This window comes from Typopeltis vanoorti, chromosome 15 (assembly GCF_054136105.1).
Source record: "Typopeltis vanoorti isolate ZY-2024b chromosome 15, IOZ_Tvanoo_1.0, whole genome shotgun sequence".
NCBI classification, from domain to species: domain Eukaryota; kingdom Metazoa; phylum Arthropoda; class Arachnida; order Uropygi; family Thelyphonidae; genus Typopeltis; species Typopeltis vanoorti.
In genome coordinates this window covers 37,177,404-37,202,912 of record NC_143563.1, presented here as the reverse complement: position 1 = coordinate 37,202,912, position 25,509 = coordinate 37,177,404, and the positions used below count along the sequence as shown (strand labels likewise).

At 34.1% G+C, this 25,509-nt stretch overlaps 1 protein-coding gene across 6 annotated transcripts in view; it reads right to left on the bottom strand.

Moving 5' to 3' along the window:
- The window catches only part of wap (DDB1 and CUL4 associated factor wap), a 292,568-nt gene that overhangs the window by 65,697 nt on the left and 201,362 nt on the right, over positions 1-25,509 (bottom strand). For 5 of the 6 annotated variants that reach the window (XM_090404556.1, XM_090404554.1, XM_090404557.1 and 2 more), the window contains one exon: positions 2,983-3,033. The exons of the other annotated variant lie outside the window; for it this stretch is intronic. In XM_090404556.1, the coding sequence (XP_090260682.1) occupies positions 2,983-3,033 (51 nt within the window). The remainder of the gene's footprint in view (positions 1-2,982; positions 3,034-25,509) is intronic. 6 annotated transcript variants of the gene reach the window in all.

Genomic DNA, 25,509 nt, shown 5'->3' with positions numbered 1-25,509 from the left:
ATAAAATAACGAGTGAAGAGTTCTAGTGACAACCTCAGGCAGTGTGTAACAGGGTATGCGAGGATTGAGGGTCTTGGATTTGATCATCTCATAACAGAATGTCAAATCTCATAAATGAGGTGTCAAATCTCTCTTTCTGATCAGCGAGAGTGATCATGAAGCGATTACCTGGGTGATTGGCAGTAATGTGAGGAAAGAATATATGTGGAACTACTACAAGGCTGGTGGTTATGAAAGCTCAAGAGACAGACTATAGCTATACAGCATGGCATGCAGTTTGGTAGAAAGGAGATCAATGCTGCTTGAGTGCTATTCAAGAACTATCGAGTAAAAGCAATGTCTAAATGTATTCCAAGAGTCAGAAAGTTAAATAAGGCAGGTGTGAAATGGATGAATGAAGAGATTAAGCATGCAATACGAAGGAAGAAGGGATTATGGAGGCAACATAAGATGCGTGATAATCAGTTCATGAGGAATACAAAGAACAGACAAGGAGGGTGATTCCGTTGGTAATCACCCTCCTTTTGGTAAGGATAGCAAAACAGCCAATGTTTGCAGCAGTTAGCTAATGACACAAAAAACAAGGGAGTTATTTTGATAAGTAGCCAGCAAGAAAAAAATAAAAAAAAATAAAAAAATGAGATATTAAATGAGCAGTTGAGAAACATTTTTCTATCCTTGTGAATGTGACAGCATGCACAGTTTGACAACAGCAGAAGGTGAGGAAGAGAGACTGGCTATGATTGAACAAGAGGTGTATGTAGAATTGAGTACACTTGACATTAATAAAGCTGTTGATGGCATATCAAGTATTTTGAGGGAATATGTCAGGGAGTTGACATACTTGTTTAATATGAGTCTCACAATGGGAAACATTCTAAAGGAGTGGAAGAAGGCAAGATTGTACTGTTTCATAAGAGAGATGATGAAACTCAAGCTTGAAATTATAGGTCAATCTGTGTGTCAGGTGCTGGAGAAGTTAGTTAGAACCAGGATCCAGAACTGGATTGACAAAAGTAGTATTCTCTTCAGTGAATAGCACAAATTTGCTAAAAAAATAATATACTTGGATTTTGCAAAGGCATTTGATAGATTGCCATATGATAAGTTGACAGTTAAATGAGAAAGGATGGGGGATAGATATCAGATTAGCAAGTTGGATTGGAGATTGGCTATCTGATAGGTATTAGCCAGTTGTGCATTGGGGGAGGAGCAATATTCCAGAAGAGGAAAGTCACTAGTGATGTATCTGAAGGGTCTGTTTTAGGGCCCACTGCTGTTTAACCTGCATGTTAATACTGGAAGTTTGAATGGGAACATTGTTGTTTGCAGATAATGCAAAGTTGGGAAGAATTATGAGGAGTAGAGCAGAGGAATTTAAAAAAGACTTGAACCGACTGAATGAATGGTTGTGGGAATGCCAGTTCAATATTTCAAAGTATAAAGTTTTAAAATTTAGAAAACAAAGATAGGATGTAGATGAGGAGGTGGAAGATAACAGACCTGAGGGTGATGATGAATAGGGGTCTAAAATTTAGAGTTTTAGACCAACGTAAAATTTAAAATTTTACGTTGCTAAAATTGTGAGGACAGCATAAGGAATTCTGGAAAAATGCAGAGGATGCAGACATAGAAATAAGGAGATTATGGTTCTTTTGTATTAGGTCACATAAGGATTACTGTGCAGAGATTTCATTTGGTCACATGGTTTTCAAAAGGATGAAGATATAGTGGAAGGGGTCCATAGGCGATTGACTAAGGTGGCACGCTTCTGGAATGTTGAAAATGAAGAAAGGTTGAGAAAATATAATTTACAAAGTCTAGTGGATAGAAAGAGGAGGGATGATATGATAGAGATATGCAAGTTGGTAATGGTTCTTATAAGACTAACATTGAAGAGGTTTCACAGAATGGTGGGAGGAGGACAAGAGATCATCCCTGGAAGTGGCATAAGAAGGGTATGAGCAAAGGAGATGAGAACCAGGTTTGTTTGCATGGAGGGTGGTGAATGGTTGGAATGCACTGTCTTAGAGTGTGGTGTCTGCAGATAATTCGAATGAGTTTAAGGCATAGTATGATGCACTGTGTGCATGACAGAGGCACTTCCTGTGATAAGGCTGACTCCATGGAGGACTGAGGATAATAATAATCAATAAGGAAAAACTTGAATTATTAGCATGTTAAAATAATGACAAAACTCAGTTCACTCAAGAGCTACTGGAATTAAATTTGTTTAAAAAGTAAATACTATGAAGCAAACTGCAAGAAATACTGTAATATATTTGATAATCTTCAGAAAGTTTCTATTAAGAATATTTTATCAGATGCCACACAAATGGGAAAATTCATTTTTTGATTGTCCCTCCTTCGAAAGTAACCATTTTTGCCAACTTAGTGTAAAAAAAGAAAAAAAAAGAAAAGAAAACGCAACAAAAAATCTGATTTTTAGTATAAAACCACAATTTACACATACAGATGCACACTTATTACTTTAAATCAGAGGCATAATATAACCTATATCTATAGGAGAAAACAATTATCCTATCAGCAATGACCTATTGATGTTGAGCATGCTCAGACGAGAAGTAAAAAGTGCTCACTTAATATGTAATTATGAAAGTTATTTGATATGACTCATTAAAAATAATTTTAATGCTTAATTTGGAAACAGCATGATATAACTCAAAGCCAATGTAAATTTAATCAAAAAGATATTTAAGTCAATATTTCATTTACTTATGACCTAATTAAATTAATATTTAAAATCGCAAAGCATTTTTGCCAGCAGACATATTTTGAGATATATATCTCAAACTTGAAATGAAAAATGTATCATAGTTTTCACCAAGTACTCCTATATATATATATATATATATATATATATAAAATACATTAAGGCTTTCAGAACATATCAGCTGTTCCCATAGTCCATGTCATCACACAATCTGCATCACAAACACATTCATTAGTTATTCATTTTACCTCCATATGCTTCTATCTGAGTGTCTGATCTTGGAACCGGTCCAGACCCAACTTCATAAAGCCACATGAAATCAACAGAAGCATGATACATATAAGATACATACCATGTATTTTTTCTACCATATCTATTAAGTAATCATAGATTAGATAGCAATTAAAAAACACTTAAAAAGATCAATATTATAAGAAATAATTATTGCATTTTGAAACCATAAAGCACAAAATATATATATCATTTTGGATTTAATTGTTTATTCTCTTAAACAGCAAAATAAGAGGACACTCAAGAGGAGAATATGATTTTGTCACTCAAGAAATGGAATTCTTTCAAAACAAACAAAAAAACAGCACTTTTTTTTTTTGCATGATTTTGCCATACTATATGAAATACACTATAAACAATGAATATCTTTACATATCACATGAATCCTAATCTAATTTTCCATTAATTAATGAAATTTAAAAAATATACATATCAGATAATATCAAAATTTACTTATGTCTTTGGGGATATAGTAATAGCTAGGAAACATAAGGGACATGGCTTCCTTGCACATATATATTTGAAATTAAAGAATGGATAACTTCTGTTAAAAAATGTTAATCATAGAATTTTTCCTATGTATCTAAGGCATCTTCAGTACAACTTAAAAATGGAACAACATAATATACAATTAATAGAAAGATTCTAAGAAAAACAACACCACAAATAGTTTTAGCAAGGTAACAAAACAGTCAACCGATTTATAATTTCAAAAAGGAAGATTAGTAGATTGAAGTAGAATGAAAATGATTTATCTTCCATAAGGGACCAATGTAGGCCATCTGATCCATTTAAGTTTAGACAATGCATTAATGCTTCACAAGTTTCTTTATATAAATGTTCCATATAATCAAATCAGTCTTCTTGACAAATGATTTCAGTAAAGTCAACAAAGAGCTTTTAACAGCTATAGGATTCCCACTTACTTTGATCAAGAAGAAATTATATTCTACATCCCTATGTTAAAGTAAAATTCTGATTATGTCAAAAATGTTTAAGTCTCTCAACATCTATGTGGCATTTTGTCCTGTCAGAAAATGACCACCTTTTGTTGCTAAAAAACCCACCTTTTGTTGCTAAAAAACAAGCTTTCTCAATTTAAATTTTCCGGGCATCTTCTAAATCGCTTGCTCTTGTAGTTATCTTATTTTGGACAACCTGGAAGATTCTACCTTTCTTCATCATGTAGAGGACAAATCTTATATCATATACCTTGAACTATCTGGTCTTGCTGAACATACCATCTTTCCTAAGCACAGCTTCCCTTGGAATAACACAAAATTTCTACATAAAAGCAGATTCCTTATTTATTACTCCAAGGCTTCCAACGACTCATCACAGGAGGGTACGCCACTACCCTCAACCCACTGTCCACACTACTCAATACTCCCATCTGCATACATGCCACTGTTTATCATCTACTCCCAATGCTGTCTACAATCCAGTGTCTGTAAATTGTGTGTTCTCTGGCTTTTGCTTATGCAAGATGAAAAGCTCCCAAGTTTTCAACAGAAAAGAAAAAAGCCCGCAACTTTTATATGAGATATTCAGCTTCGATTGAAAGTCTGTATAAAGATTCCCCTCATCTGATGAAAATCGAATTCAGATAAAAGGGAAAATATCTGAATAATCTCTGAAATATCCCATCATTCTTTCAACTGCACTAAGGAGGCACTTATAGAAGATTGGAAAAATTAGTAGATAAAAAAGTGCAAATTTTTTATGTTTTATTAAATTACAAATTGGTTGAATTACCTTGATAAAGCTATTGTGGCTTTTTAGAATCTTTCCATTAACCATATATTGTGTTGTTCCATTTTTTAGTTATAGTGAAGATGACTTAGATACGTGGGTAAAACTTTTTAATTAAAATTATTTTAACATACGTTATCTGTTCTTTAATTTCTAGTATTATGCATATAATTCATAATCTCAAATTCTCTTTAATGTTGGTCTTAGTGTGTTTGCTAGCAGATATGCAATATGCTAACTTTGCACTATCCCTTACAAAGATCTGTTTCAAGCCTCGTGCCAATCTTTTAACTGGCATGAAGCTTTAAAAAACTTTTCCTTATTTTTATTGGAAATGGCATATTAGATCCATTTCAAACCAGTGGATTATACTGAAAATACATAAAGACAAGACATCTCCTTACAAAAGGTATATACCTCCATGTCAAAACATCAGTAACTGAAGTGATTTTTGTAGTGTTATCACTTCTTAAAGCTGCCTTTCCCTAAACAATTTGACCCAACCAATTTCGAATTATGTCAACAATACAAAATGTGAAAAAACACAAAATAAAAGAAATAACACTGAGCAATGAACTGAAGAATTTTTCTTGGAAGTTTTTTTCCACTTGGTTAGACTATAATAAATTTAGTTTAATCCTTTATCCAAGTGTAAGCAAACAAAGGTTGCGCCTGAAATATCTTCAGGACTGAGGCAACTCATGGTAAAGGTGGACCAAGCTCTCATCACTATTTGTCTTAGTATCTCCCATAATGCAAAGCACATCTCCTTGTGAACATGTATAATGATATGCATTAAGGGAAGGGTCACTGCCCCAGACCGGTTTCTACCTTTATTGAGGTCTCGTTAGTGGGAGCCAGACCCAGAAGTGGTGATACTAAGGTGGAAGCAGTAAGAGGTCATATTTACCTATATGACTTGCATTATGGAGATACTAAGACAAGTAGTGATGAAAGCTTGGTTCACCTTTACCACAAGTTGCCTCAGTCCTGAAGATACTTCAGGTGCAAACTTTGTTTGCTTACACTTGGATAAAGGATTAAACTAAATTTATTATGCTGAAGAATTTTTCCATTCACCTTGAAGCTGAAAGTGGGCAAGCAGGATTAATTTAAGTGTACTGAATCCATACAAATTTAAATTGGCTTATCCTCCCATTTTCAGGAATAAAAATGTATACTAATTGCCTTTTATATGAATTTATACCATATCATAAATATATGAATATTTACTTTACAGTTTAAGTCATCCACTTATAGCCATCAGTGGTTTCTCTGATCTAGAATCAGCAAAAATAAAGAAAGAAAGAAATAACAGGAACCATCACAGTTCTTATTTTAAGCCTGAATAAAATTTTTCAAACCAAGTATAATTGTGGAGTGGTTGTGGAGAATTCTTGAACTTTACAAGGGGAAGATGTGAAACCATTTCTCCCCATAATGTTTGCCTTTAGCTTAACTACCTCACTTGCATAAAAGGCAACAATATTTTGTGAAGACTAGCTGCATGCCCATTAAAAGTGTATGATCCACCTAACTGCAAATTGCCTACCTGTATTCAGTGTATTTAAGAAGTAAGAACATTCTCACAGAATTATAGCATATATAATAGTACAGAGGAATATGCTCTTCCAACATTTAAATGCTTGGCCTTCAGAAAGTGTTAGGTGTTGGTGGTTATTCATAAGTGCTTCATGGCATAAACACCAGAAGAAGAAATAATTTATTAAACTTGCCAATATTTCACTGGTTTTCTAACCAGCATCAGAGTACAAATTACAACTGTGGGCACTCAATTAGAATGCTATGGAAACTATTCAAATTCTAACTGAAAAGGAACTCATCACCTAATAAGGCACCTTCTAGTGGCCAGATAATAGCAAATTCATGTTCACTTCAATACAGGTTCATGCTAAATGTGGTCATCTTAGAATGACTTTCCCAGAACATTTGGCATATTAATACAGCCATGCTTATTGAGGTTAGAAGAGTGTTTCACAGCCAATGCTGATTCTAGCAGTAGTCTTTCACACCTGCAGTAACTTCTGTGTAACACAGGTGTCTTCTTTCATTTAATCATGTGTAATAGAATATCCAGAGCATGGTCTACCAGGTTCTGATTTGTCATGCAGATGACTATGGATGTAATTCTTGTGTTCAAAGCAGATGGTTAACAACCAGTCTGCCCAAAGTAGGCCAAGCTGTAGACAAAGGAAACTTTATACTATAGGATGTGAAAGATGTTGATCCTTAAAATGAATGAAAATAGTTGGCTGAATTTGTGATTTGAAGGTGGTATAAAGATTTGCATTTGCAGAGAACCTCAGCTATCTTTTCAGATAAGCCTTGAATAAATATAAGGAATAGTTTTATTGTGATCTTTGTGTTAGTTGTAGAAGGGCTGGTGAGGACATGTAGTATTTTGTTTATTTTATGGGTGATGTAGCCATTGGTTAAAAAAAGGTTGAATGAAGTACTCAAGTTCAGTTTCTAGGGCTGGGTGTCATTCAACAAACAGCTATGGCTTTATACATTGCGTTTTGAGGATGCTATACTGTAAAGATGGGTAGTGGTTGGCAATTTCTTATGTAAATACCTGCCATATAAGTGGATTTTCAATAAAAAGAGAAGGATAATGAGTCATTGGTAGTTGTGTCACTACTATCTCTGAAGGAGAAAGTCAGCTGCTTTTTCTATGGCAAAGTATTTTTGAATATTGGTAGTGTAAATGTGTTAAAAATGTATCTAATGTGTCTAGGCCATAAGAACAAATAGCAAAAGCACCTATATAGCATAGACAAAATGTTGGTTTATGTGTAGCTGTGATGAGTGCTCAGTTGTCCAGAAATTCCATATGGAAATTAACTGTAAGGAGAGAGAGGAAATAAATGATTAATCTGAATACATAAATGTGAAAGGGGGAAAATGTGGCTTAACCACACTACCGGCCAAGATGTATATATACGTCCAGTTTATCATGGATGCGAAGTGCATATTAAAATTGTAATACCATTGATATTACATTGAAATATATGATGGATACGAAGCGTATGAGTATGCGTATTTGATCCATAATGGCCGGTAAGGTGGTTAATAAGGTTAAGGGTCTATGTTAAAAGTCACACTGATAAAAAATGATGTAATGTCATAACCAACTATGATATCTGAATCTTTTAGGTTAAGATTTTCAATTATGGTTAGGAGTAAGTACTGTTATGAATAAGCTTTGATACACCCAAGTAGCAGATAAATTTCATTGCCCAGTACAAGATCACTATACTGTGCTTAGTTGAACATGAAATGATTTGATCCATAATGGCCGGTAAGGTGGTTAATAAGGTTAAGGGTCTATGTTAAAAGGCACACTGATAAAAAATGATGTAATGTCATAACCAACTATGATATCTGAATCTTTTAGGTTAAGATTTTCAATTATGGTTAGGAGTAAGTACTGTTATGAATAAGCTTTGATACACCCAAGTAGCAGATAAATTTCATTGCCCAGTACAAGATCACTATACTGTGCTTAGTTGAACATGAAATGACTAGAAAATGTTCATTGTTTGATGTTCAGAACAGGATTCACATATAACTATAAACAAGCATGATTCATGAAGTAGTTTTTGCCACAGCATTTCTGTTTGTCAGTTAATATCACTCAAGGAGACTGTTCCAACCTCATAGTCTAGACCTCTCTCAAGATCATTCACCGCTACTTAAGTTATATTAGGTGACAGAAGAATTTTGTTACTCAGTGACCACCACCTTAATTAATGGAGACCCCAAAATTCCTGAAGATGGAAAAGTTCCATGTTCAGGAAATTCCAAATTATCTAACCCTCACGTCCACTCACAGTATTAAAGTACAATAAGTTCACAGCCTATGGCAGGTGGGACTCACATAAAACAGGCACTAGCAAATTGGCAATTGAAAATCTGGATCCATTTTAAGAGAAGTGGTGAGTGCACTAACTTAACGCTAATCTGAACTTCTTTAGTCCGAACCCTCCAGTAATCCGAACTGGGGTTTGAAAGAAAAAAGGTTTTATTTATTAAATATTATTGTATTGCATACTATTATTTTTATTTAATAATTATTATTTTAACTATTATTTATTTTATTATTATTACAGTAGAGTGTTTTTTCATGTTGTCAATTGTACGGTTATACGGTAGGTCTATTTTGATTTATTGTGTGTTCATGTTTGCCTGGGAAGCCATCGAACCTGAAGCAATTCAAGCGTCATGGAAAAAACTGTGGCCTTCTTGAATTTACCAAGATAACTACGGTGATACACAAAAAGAGGAAATTCAAAACGTGCATAATTTGGTTAAAAATATATAAATCCAGATGTTGAAATTTCACAAATAGATGTTAAGGAATGGTAAAAGAGTAACACATAAAGAGGCAGTTGACAGTTTTAATGTGTGTATAGAATGGGCTAAGCAGAATGATACGCCATTCCACAAAATTTTATTGCTAATGCAGCTCCGAGAAAAAGCATTCGAAAAAAGTATAGCTTCCAAGAAGCAAAAGAAAATCAGTGACTTTTTTTAGAAAGAAATAAAAAAACTTTTTTGTGTTATTTTGCGAAACTTTTTTTGTGGGTTGTGTACAAGAAAGTAATATTTTTTATTTTATACAAATTAAATTATGTACTGATAGTTTTTTTATTGTAGTTTTATTAAATCCGAATCTTCAACAATACAGGTACATACAAACTAAATTTTTTACTAAAATAAACTTGTGTACTGTATTATTTTTTAAGTTTTACATTACAGTATAGTAACTTTTTTTCTATCAGATACTATATTTATTTACAGAATTAAATTGACGTACCATTAGAATCTGATTATTTTTGTCTTAAACACTAGTTATTGTTGTCTCTTGGGCGAAAATTCGCTAATCCGAACGAGCACGGTTTTTATTAGTTCAAATTAGAGAGATACCACTGTACTACATGAAAAACTTCCATCACCACTAACTTCCTATCTACAATATTCCTCCAAATCAATTTGCTACCTGTCAAGATTCCAACATTATTAGATCTTATATTTCTATCTTTTAAGGTACTTTTTACTTTATCAATCAATGTATATCTTGGTCTTCCTCTGGGTCTTCTTCCTGCCAACCTGGCAAAGAACACTTGTTTTGCTAATCTTTCCTGTCCTAAGATTAGCTCTGCTAACACATTCATGGATGCTAACAATGTCAAGTTCATTCTTAATATCCTTGTTTTTAACAATATTGCAATTGATGCCATCTGTTCATGCCCCTCTTTCTCAGGATCTCATATCTGTGTTCTCCAGTATTTGGTGAAGTTTAATTTCTAACCAAGCTCTCAGATCCATAAGTTAAAACTGGTTTGAACATCTTATATGCAGCTAATTTAGTGTTTTGACTAATTTCTCTCTTATTCCTTATAAATTTATTCAGTTGACTTCCTTCCATACCAGCTTTGTTGATTCTGTTGTCTATTTTCATTTTTAATTTACCATTTTCACTAAAAATCGTGCCTAAGTAGCTGAAATGTTTTACTTGTTCTATAGGTTCTCCATTCACAATGCATTTGATATTTTCAACGCTTCTGCCTAGTTTCATTATCTTTGTCTTATTACTGAACCTTCATACCAAATCTATTACAACAGTTATTCAATTTAGTCAGGGAATCTTGGAGACTTGTAGCAGATTTATTTAGAATCACCTGCATAAAGTAAAGAGCTGAGAATAACATTTCCAATTTTGATATCAGGTTTAATACCACTTACCTTCATAATGTGATCCTATAGATAATGAATGACAGAGAGGATAATGTACATCCTTGTCTGATTCCAGATTTAATATTAAACCATCTTCCTGTATTCCCTTCAGTTCTAATTGCTGACTTACAACTCAAATAAAGATACATATTGCTTGATATAATGTTCCACTGACACCCTTTTCTCATGACACTTAGTCATATGCGTTTTCCAGATCTACAAAACTTCAACACTGATTCTTGTTATATTCCCACGATTTCTCAACTATTTGTTGTAAAGTGAAAATCTGATCCTGACATCCTCCATTTGGCCTGAATCCAGTTTGTTCTTCACCAAGCTTTTCTTCCAAAATCCTTCTCAACCATTTCTCAAGTATACTTTCATATATCTTACCAGGAACATTCAGTATGGAAATACCTCTGTAATCTCACATTCAGTTTTATTTCCCTTTTTTGCGCATGGGTACTTTGAGAGTTCTACTCCAATCATATGGAATTCGTCCATACTTGAGCATTTCTAGTCGAATATCATCTATTCCAGCTGCCCTTCAACATTTCAGGCTTTTGATGACTTTTTCTACTTCAAGTATGGATATGTATTCCTGATTGCATGCCTGTTGAGTGCTTTTTACCACTGTGCTGTCACTGCTTGTTCCATTTAGCAATTTTTCAAAGTAATTACTCCATACATCCAGGATATCTTTTTCTCCAGTTTTCATGTCACCTTTATCATCTCTAACTCCTTTAATAGCACTCTCCTCCATTTCTGAGCTTTTTCAACAACCTTCAGAATATCTTGCCACCATATTTATATTTATTTTCTATGTTCTTACCAAAGTCTTCCCATGTTAGCTAGTTTTACACAGTGTTCAGCTTTCTTACATTAGCCTCTGTATTCTCTAAGAGCACAAGCTGACTTATTTGCCAGGAACTTTTGATATGCTTTCTTCTTTCCTTCACTGCCTCTTTAACTTCCTGTGTCCACCATGGAGTTCTGATTTTTCTATCCTTGCAGACAACTTCACCACATGCCTCTCTGGCTGAATCAATCAATCAATGTTTTCTTCAAGATATGCCAGTGAATCTCCAAGGTTTGGTTCCTGTTCTCAAACTCTTTAATTTTTTCTTGAATAATGTTTGCGTATTTTAGTCTACAGTTCATATCTGAGAGCCTGCTCAACTTTTATTTGCTTTAAAATTTTCTTACATGTTCTTCTTTTCAATATGAAATTCAATTTTATCCTGCTCAGGACTAAATGATGATCACTTCCAATTTCGAATCCTCTGTACACTCTAGTATCCCATGCCAGTGAGAAAACATCACTATCAACAATAATAGTAGCTTCTTTTAACAAACATTCACTTCTCTAATCAAGAAATCATGAGTACTTTTGATGTGTACATGAAGATCAAGATGGGACATAACTTCCCATACCATACAGACTGCAGTAGGCATATAGTGTGTTAAAAGTTATACATTCATCAATGCCTTTTGCTCTCCTATTCTGATAGAGGAAGGTTAGAGAGAGAAAACATGTAATTGCAATTTCTGGAAACAACTCTTTTTTTTTTGTAAAGTTGAAATATGCAATAAAATAATCCAAATTACCATCAGCCAAGAGACAAATAGTACACTACCAGTTCTCACCTGCCTGAGCAAATGCTACATCACACAGGTGCAAAATCAGACATGGCATTCATAACAGTAGCCATACATGTGCCTACTTTCACACTTCATGACAGTACAATCAAAGTATATATATATATATATATATATATGAGTGAAACTATCTCACTGCACAGTGACAGTAATACAGGTCAAATGATTTCTAAAACTACATTTTTTTTTAAATATTGATCCAACACACAAGAGGTACTAGAACCTATAGCTCATCAGTGCCATGTGCAAGGTGCAGATAAGGGTTGAGACAGAAGAAACCTACTAACATTGTTTTTAAAGAGCTGTCGGTTGATATTGTTGGGAAACACATCTTGGCGAAGGATGTTTCAGAGAACAGAGATAGATGGAATAAATGAGGAAGAGAAATAGGCTCAATGAGTTTGTAGTTTTACTGTCAAGGGACGTTGGATATCTGCTGCTGTTGTTTTAACAGGCCTAACAGTAAGTGGAGGAATGATGTTTGCCAATTCACTGGAGAAGTGACCATGGAAGTACCTGTAGAAGAGAGAGACAGAGCTGAAACATCCACGGGATAAAGGTTGAAGTGAGCTTGTGAGGGAAGCATCATCTATGAGTTGCATTGCTCTCCTCTGGACAGCATCAAGAATTTTCAAGGAGGTTTTAGGTGCACTACTCCAAATGGGTGAACAGTATTCTAAGGATGAGCAAATTTGGGATTTATATAGGGTTAGTTGGGTAGGCGTAAAATAGCTCGAGTGGAAAGAATGCCAGGTGTCATCCTGTCAGGTGATGTGTGTATTTTTGAGGATGACGGATTATGTGACCACTAATGCTATAGCATTTACTGGTATTGTTTTTGTTACAGGGTAGTATGGTTGAATCTGGTCTCTGGCCATAAAAAAAAAAACAGGGCACATAGCTTTAATGTTTACATAAGAGGTCAAGACAATAAGATAACAGTTTACAAATTATGATAATACTTTAACTTACTGTTTGTAAATTTTTGAATAGTAATGTTATTCTGTGTGTGTGTACTCCAGATGATGCCTTACATGAAGGCCAAAATGTTAGGAAATGAAAGTCATTATTCCTATAACATGATAGTGGTCTCCATAATATCACAATGTATGGTATTAGAGGTTTTCTATGTTACACCTTTTCATATCCTTATTAGTTTTATTCAACATTTCTTTTTCTTTTAATTGAACAGTGTTCTATCTTTCAGCATTCTTAAGCATTCTCACTTTTCAAGTTACATAGGTTTCATTACTTTACATTTGCATGCATTAATGTTTCTAAGTTTATCTATGAAGTCTTTCGACTATATTCCTTTATATGGATTAAAAAATATACTCAGTTTTCAAACTAAGTATAACTTATGTCTATAGCAAACTTAAATTTTATAGTAATATCCACTAAAAATCTGTGATTATGGTAAGCATTTTATTTTGATTCCTTAATTTCTATATATATCCTCTGCTTTTATTAATGTAAAGTATGAGAAATGTTGAGATAAATTATTACTAACAAGCGCTTGGCTACTTACCCGCATTATTACAGATGAACAATGTGTATCAAATGATATGCAAAAAAATAAAAATGGTCATTTTGGTGTCTGATAAGCTGGAACCAGTTTCTGCAATGAGACAGGTGATAAACTTACCTAAATTCTTTCAAAACTGGAAAACAAAGTTGTCACCTTAGGCAAATCCTGTTTATAAGATTCATTTCTTAATATTCAGGAGAAACATCAAGATGTTTCTCAAGAGTCTATTTAATTTGTTTTCAAGCATTTATCATATTAAATTTCACATTTTTATATGTATAAAAAAATGAAATTCCATACTTATTTGCATTTACACATATAACCTTATACACAAACACAAATATTACCACAATTATATACAACTCCAAAACAATTCTAGGTCATTTTGGAAGTGATGAATATCTATGAATAATGTTGTACAATTTCCTACTACTCTGAAACTATTGACACAGTTTCAAAGCAGTAAGAAATTGTTATTTTTTTCATCAGTAATACTTTTTCATCTGTTTGAATACTGGCATAGATGTCACAGAATTGTGGCTCTATTATATTTTACATATGAATACATGGAATGCTAAATCCAATAATGAAAGTTCTTTTATTATTTTATTTTTTGTATCAGACACACAGTATTTTGTTTTAGTAGTACAGGAATTTCATGATCAAGTATGAGAACACCACTTTGCTTACTGAAGAACAAATAAATAATATATGCAGAAATAGCAATGATAGCTATTGTACAGTGCAAATGTAGTTAAATATATTTTTGGTTAAAAATTCAAATAATAGTAAAAAATATTTGAGAATGCTGAGCAAAGCTAAATATTTTCTTAATTGAAAATGGCTCTCATAACATGGAGATAAGACAACCATTCATTTATTTGTAATGAAGACAGAAAGGAAGGAAGACCAAAGGACAGAGTCATAGCTCATTCACTTAAATAATTCAAAAAATATTCTGAACAGTTAATTGCAATTACTTCCCATAAATTGTTCATAATTTTTTAAAAGAAATGTTAACCTTGAATTACAGAACTAAACTTGGTTCTCTGGAACTTTAGTGCTTTTTAATGCTAAAATAAACAGGAAAAAGCACCTTTTTCTGTTTATTCTACTGTGACCAAGATACAAGGAAGCATCATGCTATATGATTCATTATTATATTTCATAATGTGAATGTTGTAACCAGGTCTTCTGAATTTTTGAATGATGCTCATGTTACAATGAGCATATAGGAGCTGATGTTAAATTCTAATTTCCCTTATATTTGTTAACCGTTTTATTATATATTACTTGATATATATATATATAGAGAAGAGGAATAAAGAATACTGTCAGGATGTTATTAGTCGTATTACTAAAGTTTGGTGTTTTTAATCATAAATGCTATATTTTTTTTTAATAATAACTTTCATTACTTGAGATAAATTTTGATAAAAAGGCTGTTATGATATGTTTTTGTAAAATGCAGAATGTATGGGACAGATAGGTTTGTGTATCTTCACTTGTTCAAAAATATTTGGAAAGTAAGCCAAGTACAGGCAGGAAGTGATTTTTTTTTTTTTAAATCTTCACTTTAGCTGATGTAAGTTTTTCAATTTTTAATGATATTGGAAGTAAGGTGTAATACGCACGCAAGTGCACACACACACGCACGCACACACACACACTCTGCTTGGAAAGAAGTCAAAGGACATCCCCATGGGCAAAGTGCATCATGCCATGTAATGAGTCGTGTTTGTTGCTGGTTTAAATTGGAGAAAGTGACGGAGTTTGAAAAAGGCATGGTAGGATGCCATGTTGAAGAATTATCTGTTGGCAAATTATTGACAAATTGGGCCAGCCCAGGTCAACAATCAGTGATACCGTATAATGAAATGGAAGTGCAGGGAGTCAACTTCTAGTGCCATCCACATTGGATGACCCACCACACTCACTGAACGTTACCGTAGGTTGCTACAAAGGATAATATGTAAAAAACGGCATTTGTCAGCTGATATATATGTTGGTACTGACATGTAGGAACGCAGAGTTCTGGGCATTGACTAGAACACAATCTGCACAAAAACATTCAGAACCAAGGCTCACAACATGGATTTAGATAGAAGGACCACAATATGCAAGCCCCACATTACCTGAACCAACATGCAGTACTGTCTTCAGTAGTGCAAAGAGCATGTACAAACTTGGAAAGCTGTTATGGAACAATGAATCATGCTACATCCTCTATCAAGCAGATGGATGGGTGTGGCAGATGCATGTCTGGCAATCTTATTAGAAATTGTCCCTACCACTGAGATTCCGTTTGTAGATACAATTTCTAATAAGATTGCCAGACTCCTCAAACCACATGGTATACGAGTAGCTTTTAAACCTGCACAAACCCATTCGCCAATTTTTACGATCTCCAAAAGACAGTCATCCATTTTTTAAATATGTCGGAGTTTACAACATACCTTGCTCATGTGGCTTGAACTATATTGGCCAGACTTCAAGAAGTTTTGAAATCAGGAAGAAGGAACACATAGGAGATGTCAACAATAATAGAGAATACAAATTGGGGTTAGCCTTTCATTTTGCTAGGACTAATCACATTATAGAATGGGATAAAAGCTCAATGCCCTACTTAGAGGAGGACTTCCACTCCTGAATTATAAAAGAAGCCACAGCTGTTCTCCACTCAGAACAAAACCTTAATAGAAACCAAGGACTGATTCTGCCCGAGAGCTGGAAGACTCTTATTAGATCTTTCAACATGCTAGAACTGAATTTTGCTGCCAACTACAAATCATTCCTACACAACAACTAGCAGAGCATACACGCACTATGCATGTTATGTACGTGTTCTTCTGCTTTTATAAAAAATACAATTGTATTCGGTTTATTTTATGGTTTTAGTGTTAACAGTTTTTAGCATTTAAGTGTTCTTACTATTTTTATACATCTTTTACCCTGATGAAGCCAGCAGCTACAGTTAGTGAAACTAGTTGGTATAACTTTGTTTTAAAATAAATTTGACCAAAAAAAACCCAAATAGTAGTAATTTATTCTCTCCTATAAACTGTATTCTTATCAGCTTAAACCAAAATATTATGCAATATGCAATATTCATGCCAGCTGAGTAATTGTCCAATTAAATAAGGTCCCTGCTATTTTCATTTGGAGAACTAGAGAAAACAACAAAAACTCAACCCATACACAGTACTAATGTACTGTAGGTTGATCAACCAACCTCTTGGGCACAACATTAAAAAAAATGGAACAAATTCCAACTAAGATTCAGCATAATTCAAGATTGGTACCAACATCAGATGCATAAAAGCAAAAGAAATGGAACTAACAAAAATTGGGTAAGTAACAGATTGATATGAGAATTATTGACACAAAGGAAACAAAAACAGGTGAGAATCTTTTTAAGCAACAAATACAAGATATTACGATGCAATTAAGATCAGGGAAAAGAAAGAGTGGCTACAATGTTTAACACTAAATACAAGGTTGATCTTGAATAGTAGGCAATATCCAGCAATAATGTGGACAAATATCAGCATGGAAAACTGGACAATGAGGCTTACTTTTGCATATGGTTACACAGAAGGTGCTATGAAGAAAGAAGCTGAGGAATTTTTCAAGAGATTACAGAAGGCAGCTGACACAAAGAAAAAGTTCATCCTTGTTAGAGATCTAAACAGCAAACTAGGAAATAAATACCAGACAGGAAAATTTAAAGAAAGGAGCAAAGCTAGCATAACAATAAGTAAATACCTGCTGGATTTCTGTTCATGACATGGACCAAATGTAAGAAAACACTGACTGATTCAGCTAAAGATGAATACAGAAGTTTTCTGTAAGGATAGAACAATCTGATTTTCCTGGTGGACTTAGCAAGTTAAAGAGGAAGTCACTGAAAGTTTCTAGCAAGTAAACATGTGCTCTGAGACAATACATAAAAAAAATGTATGAAAGTGAACTATGTAAAACTAGCTAAACAAAAGCCAGAATGACTTTGGTAAGAATATAGAAAATAAATGAGAAGGGAAGAAAAATGTTCTCAAGGGCTATTGAGAAAAAGCTTAGTAATGGAGGAAAATGCTGTAAAAGAAATTAGAAATGAAAAAGATGATGTGAAAACTGAAGATAAAGATATTCTAGATGTCTAGAGTAATTACTTTTAAAGATTGCTATATGATATTCAAGGGGAATGCAGTAACATGAACTCTAAACTTCAACTCTGTCTGCAATCATCTCAAAGTCCCTGGCCTCAATCAGTTTCCTGCATTTCAGTTCCATCAATATAGTAGTGATCTATTAATCTCCTCTTGAACCGATAGCTATTTACCTTGACTCATACTGTTAGCCTATTTATCATCTTACAGGATCTCTTTATTGCTTTCATCTATCGCTCTTCCCAGTTTTGCATCATCAGCAAACAACTGAATCTTTCACATCAAATCATTTCCTATATCACTGAAGTACAAATAAAACAACTGAGCTCTGTGACATACGATTAATTACCTGCCTTCTCCTGGACTTAACTCCTCCATAAACTACTTTTTGATATCTATTCATTAGCCACCTTATAATCTAAATCACCAGATTTCATATCCATCCAAATTTGATCCAATTTATGCAAAATAGTTCTATGTGGAATCCTGTCAAATGCCTTTGCAAAGTCTAGTAGAATCACTAAGTAGCTATTTCCCTTATCCAACTCCATTGTCACTATTATAAAAAGTAAGCAAATTAAGGCAAGATCTGTCTTTCACAAAAAATACTGCCCCTTATGAAGCATCATATTCCTATATACCCAGTCCTGAATTGTGTCTTTACCAATTTCTTCAATACCTTAACCGCAACTCCTCAGATACTGAATAACTAGAATTTGCCAAAATTTACAGCATACAGTATAATTCACAATGGTTACAATACATAATTTGGAAGTAATCGAAGGGTTGAATTCCAGATGACTGGAGTAAAGCTCTCATAGTCCATCTTCAAAAAAAGGCAAATAAAACTGAATGTAAGAATTAGAGGAATTTTCCCAGTGAGTGTTCCTAATAAGATTTATGCAAGTACACTTGAGACCAGGCTAAGAAAAATTGTGGAAGGGAAGCTGGATTCAGGCCAAACAGAGGTTTCTCAGGATCAATTTTCACTTTAAGACAAATAGTTGATAAATCATGAGAATATAATAAAGATCTGTATTTAAGTTTTCTAGATATGAAAAAGGCATATGACCAAGATACCAAGAGAAAACTGCTCAAAATACTATAATTATATGATGTAAACAGGACATTACATCAAACAATACAATAATCTATATTCGAGTTGTAAGCGAGCAGGTAGATTTGAAGGAGATACAAGATGTTTTGATGTTAAATCAGGTGTAAAACGAAGGCTCACATTACCTCCATATTATTCATCATTTATATGGATCATGTTATGAAGGAAAGTGGCATACCTGATATCACAAATTGGTTAATACCAGATTTTTACTTTATGCAGATGATGTAATACTCTTAAATAAATCCAGTACAAATCTCAGGATTCCCTAACTAAACTGAATAACTACTGTAATAAATTAATAAATTTCATATGAAACTCAACAATAAAAAAAAAATAATAAAAAAATAAATAAATTATGAAAATAGGCAGGACAACTATAAACATGTTGATACGGTACAAAGTGCCTTAGATGATAGAAATATAAGATCTGATAATGTTGGAGTCTTGACAAGTAACAGACTGATTTGGAGGAAAATTGTAGATAGGAAATTAATAATGATGTAATTTTTTTCATGTAGTACTATCATATCCTGTACACCCCTTGAGGGTACATGGCAGGAATTTGATGATAACTATAAACATCAATTGCATCCTAAATGGAAACCTATAGAACAAGTAAAATAGTGTGGCTATTTTTAGTGAAACTGGCAAATTAAATACAGAAATAGATAAAAATTAGCAAAGCTAATATGGTATGCCATTAGCTGAATAATTTTATATAGAATAAGAGAAATTAGTGAAAAAACTAAACTAACAATATACACGATAGCGTTCAAAATCTGTTTTAACCTATAGATCTGAAAGCTTGGTTAGAAATAAAACATTTAAACAAATAAACAAATAAAACTTGGTTAAAACATTTGATTAAAGACTGGAGACCAGAGATATGAGCTGTGATAAAGGTTAGGGAAGTTAATAGATGGCATCAATGGCAGAATCATATTAAAAATAAGGATATTGAGAAGGAATCTGAGATTGTTAGCATTCTTGAATGGTAACAAGTTTTGTTCACACATTCGGGAATGTGTTAGCAAAACTAATCTCAGGTGGTATGGGCAATAAAACAGAATGGGAGAGGAAAGGCTAACAAAAGTTTTTTTATCCCAGAATTGTAACAAAAAGAACCAGAGGAAGATTGATATTATAAGAAGCAGCTTATAAGACCAAAATATAACATCTAGCAATACTGGAGTGTCAACAGATAACAAAATTTGGATGATGTAACATTTTCATGTGGTACTATCGTAATCTCATGTACACCTCTGAAGGCTCATTTCAGGTACAGTGAGATTCTATCTTATGACATTTTGCTTTACAATGATTCATTCAATAAAATGGCATTAGCAACATAATGCTGCAGTGATTCAACCAATGTGCAGTTTTTGTGAACTCAATTTGTTTATGATGTCATTGCTTGCTGCATCTCTCTCTCTCTCTGTGTTTCAACAATGGAATGCTGTGAGCTGTCAAATAATAACTATAAAAAATGGAGGAAACTCATGGGAAGAAGAAGAAGAGAAAAAAGAAGAAGAAAAAAAAAACACATGTATTGTAAATTTTTCACAAGGGAATCTTCAGTACAAAATGATAGAATGCAATTAAACAAAAACCAGACAATTTTAAAACACACCACTTTGGTAGCTAAATGTAAGTTAACTAAAATGGTCAATTTCCTTACAAAAAAAAAATAAAATAAAATAAATAAATAATTAAATAATATAGACCATCAGATCTGCAAGCTAGGACAATGAAGTAAAGCCTTGCACATTTTTTTTATAAAGATGTTCTATGAGGAAACAACTTTTATGAAGGATTCTTTGTCTTGTTTCAATAAACTATTTAATGCAGACTGCATGCTCAGCAAGTCCAGACTGATCATGTCCATGATATTTAATATAAGACTTGTGTTCTTCTAGACAAATAAAAGCAGATCTTCCAGTTTGTCCTTTGATACTCAGGTGAAATTTTTGCAAAAAGCTTTTTTACATGAGTTTTCCTCCATTTTTATAGTTATCTTATTTTGTACAAACCAGAAGATCTGCTTTTATTCATCTAGAATAACATAAGTCTTATTAAATATCATGAGCCTGAACAGTCTGGACTAGACAAAATTTATTGGAACAAGACAACAGCCCTTCATGAGTCGTTTCCTCACAGAACATCTTTATAAAGAAATGTGTGAAACTTTACTTCACTGTCCAAATTTAAACAGATCCAATGATCTATGTCTATCCTCATTGTGAGGGATAGAAAAATTAACAGATTTAGGCTATCAACAATCAGTGAGAGATGCAGAATTCCAGGCATCAACTAGAACACGAAACTGCACAAAGACAATCATTACCAATGCTCACAACATGAGTTTACACGGTAGGACTGCAATATGCAAGGCCCACATTCCCAGAAGCAAAATGCAGTATTGTCTTCAGTGGTGCAAAGAATGTCTGCAGTGGGATGTGGAAAATTGTGTTATGGAGCAACAAATGATGCTACATCCTCTGAGATTGGTCATGTGCTAAACTAACTTACCTCTCACTACTGATATTGCAGTTGTTAAAAACAAAGCTCTTAGTGAAGTGAGATGGTCTCATTGCTGAAATGAAAAAACTTAATGGTGTGGATAGGTAACCAAACTAGTCTGTGTGTGTGTGTTCATCTTTCCATCAATAATTTTTCATTTGTGTAAGTGACATAAATAAATGATTCATTTACATCAGTTGCATATATATGTTACTACTTAAAATGTTATTAAACCATTAAAGGAATCTAAAAGTGTAGGGGGAAGAGGCAATGGTTCACTATACAACAGTGATCTGGAACCTAACCTGACAGAGTACACCTGTATTTGATGAGATTTTTTTTTATGACATTGTTCTATTATACAGAATTACTAAATCACTTCCTTAAGTGATTTAGTAATGCATAACCAATGTACAAGCTTGTCTATGAGAATTACCATCATCCATGGAGATTCCATCGCACGGAAGGCCCGCCAATACGGTAAAATGAAGTTGAAGTTATCAAGACAAATAAACTGTCTGACGTTCCTAAAATGCTGCCGGGATAATCAGGTAATCCCAAATTGTGTAAAATTCAAGCACCGTTTCGTTTTGCAAAAAGCTCTCCATATCTATAATCATGCCAGCTATGCTTCGGGAACAAATTGCTGCCACATGGTTTCTCTTAGCTGACATTAACAAAGCTATCCGTGCACTTGAAGAAGAGCTTTGGTCAATTTTACGTGATGTCTCGTGTACTGCAGCAGACAAAGAATTTGAGAAAATACGGAGTCGACATATCAAAAAATTCGAAAAATTAAAAAAGAACTCTACCGTCAGTCCAAAACTTCCAGCCAACATCGTAATCAACCTTTCTTCAGTCACCCTGAAGCACTCAACGCACTTTCACGTAGACACAACTTCGCCATTGTTCCAAAAAAAATACCTGGTGAGGATATCATGATCCAGATCGGATGCAGAATCTGCCACCATCCAAACCAATTTGCCAACAGTGCAAGACTGGATGTAGCTTCCATCCTCTCCAAAGCAAGACCACCAAAAACCAACGTATCCAATAAGGAGTATAAAGCTCTGCAGGAAATGAGGAATAATAAAGAAATAGTTATCACCAAAGCAGATAAGGGAAATGCAACTGTAGTACTTAACCAAACTGACTACACAGGTAAGTTTAAAGCTCTTCTATTACATTGGGCTACTTACCTCCCTATCGAATACAATCCCACCAACTCGCAAATCTTCACAGGCTCCTTAAGGTCACTTTTTGGCCTGTAGAAGTTATTAACAGATTAAAACTGTTCAACTCTATACCCCCCCCCCCCCATATTTATGGACTCCCAAATATACATAAAGAAAATGTGCTATTACATCCCATAGTGGATGGCATTGATTCCCCCAGATACAAATTAGCTAAACATTTGGCCAAAGCGTTCACATACTATACTGGCAACACACCTTCACACATAAAAAACTCAGCCCACTTCAAAGCCAGCACAGAAAAACCTTGCACTCCAACACACACCGACTTAATGGTCAGTTTTGACGTTTCCTCCTTATTCACAAATGCCCCACTCAAAGAATCCTTAGAGCTAATCCAAGCTAAATTTCCTCCCAATATCATAGACCTATTTCAGTTCACAATGAACTCAGGCTATTTCGTTTGGCAGGGAAAATTCTACAAACAAATAGAGGGGACAGCCATGGGTTCACCACTCTCCCCACCCTTGGCCAATTTCTTTATGGAGACCTTTGAAGAAACCTTAGCCTCTGCCCCACAAAAACCTTATGGCTTCGCTAAATTGATGATATGTTTGCTATTTTGGCCACATGGCTTTGATACACTCCTCTCCTTCTTAACACACTTAAACAACCAACACCCCAGAATCAAGTTCACTCTGGAAAAAGAGGAAAACATCAGCCTACCTTTCCTAGACACATTAGTCACCCGCCAGCCTGATGGAACCTTGGTTTTCTCAGTTTATAGAAAAACCATCCATACAGGCAGGTAGATTCACCAACAATTCCCCTCCCTCACAACAATATGGGGTGGTGAAAACACTACACAACAGGGCTAAACTAATCTGTTCAAACAACAAGGCCCTAAACACTGAACTAAATCGCATCCTCAACATTTTCTCAGCCAATGGCTACCCCCCCCCATAAAATCCAAAAAAATATTGAAACCAACAAACCACAACCCTCCCCCCCCCCCCTTTCACAACAAGAATTACTCTAAATCCATCACCATTCCTACATCCGAGGCACCTCATAAAAAATTACCAAAATCTTAAAAAAACATGACTGTTACAGACCATACAGAAAATTGGCATCCCTTATCCGCTCCACTAAAGACCAACCACTTCCCCTAGACCTACCTGGTGTATACCAGGTCCCTTGCAGCTGTAAACTGTTTTACTTTGGCCAAATAGGCAGGACAGCGAATATCAGAATTTTGGAACATAAGGACTACATCCAGATAGACGCCACAGAATATGGTGGAAGAATGCTACAATAATACACCGTAGCAAGTTCAAATTTGAAAGACCATTCATGGAATCAGTCTCAACCCTAAGAAACTCTCCAAACCTCAACAAATTTGGTTGCATGAGACTGCCCCAAATTTGGGAGACTTACATCAGCAGACCTTCAGCCCAATGCCAAGAACATCTACATAGCCTGCCAGGAGACACTATCAGGACTTTTAGGAGAACAATAGCTTCCTCACTTCATTCCCAGTTACTGTGTTGCAGTGCCTACGTGCCTTTTTTGTAAGTTCCTTTTGAAGATGGCAATGTGACTTTGTTGAAATATCGGAAATATTTATTAAAGTGTAATTTAATTTATATTCTTATATACGTTGTCAATTCCTTAAGTGATTTAGTAATATACAGAATTATTTTTAATTTATGACTGGATCTTGTTAAAAAAATTCTGATATTCTTCAGGTGCAAAAGATTATGCAATTTTCAGGTCTATGGATATAGTTATGAGGCAAATTCTGTTGTTACTGGAGAATGATTTGTTACCCTGGACTGACAAATTTTGGAACAATTAGATTATATAGAGGACATTTTTTTTTTTAAATGTACATGTATTTTCTGCTTATAGTATTTCAAAATTACATTAGTACATAGTGTAGTTTGCATTTGTTAATGTTAGCAATAGGGGGGGGGGGGGCATGACACACTTATAACTAGATTGTGATGAAAGAAGATATAGATATACACAAATGACCTATGGAAAAGGGGCATTAAATCAACAAAGAAACAATATATCAATATTCAGAATATTGAATATTAAGTTTTATGTAGCTCTCAATGTAAGACAAAACCCTTTATATGGTAATAGAAACCCCTTTTACCAACCTGCAGGTTTAAGATGATTAATGGATTATTTACTAATTCAAATTTTTTTAAATCAGAAACAGTAACAAACCAATCAGATATTATCATCATTGGCAATGGGTCCAATGCCTGTTGGTGTCTGATATAGTTTTTAGTATTTTCTTCCATTCCTTTCTGTCCATTGCCAGATGCAAATGTTACAAATTCTTTTCACTCCGTTTCTTTATATTCTCTACCCACTCGTGTCACTGCCCGTTTCTTTTTATGCCATCCATTGGACCAAACATCAGCTTTTTTTTTTTTAATCTTTCTGTTGTCATTGATCCTGCAGATATGCATGTCCAAAAAGGTGATGTTTTCTTCTAATTATTTTCTATATTAAATTCTCTTTTCAATTTACTTTTCTGTACAGGTCTTCATTCTTTAACATTACCTTTTTCTATCCATCTAGTTTGTAGATTACATTGTTTCAAATGCTAATATTCCCTTCACAGAATCTTTGGCCATTGCCCATGTCTCACAAATATACATGTTTTTAGCACTCTCAGCTTGGTATAGGCTCACTGCTTTATTTATTCAAATCTTATCAAATCACTTGTAGGCTTACTTTTGCTATCTAAGATCTTATCTCCTTCTTGC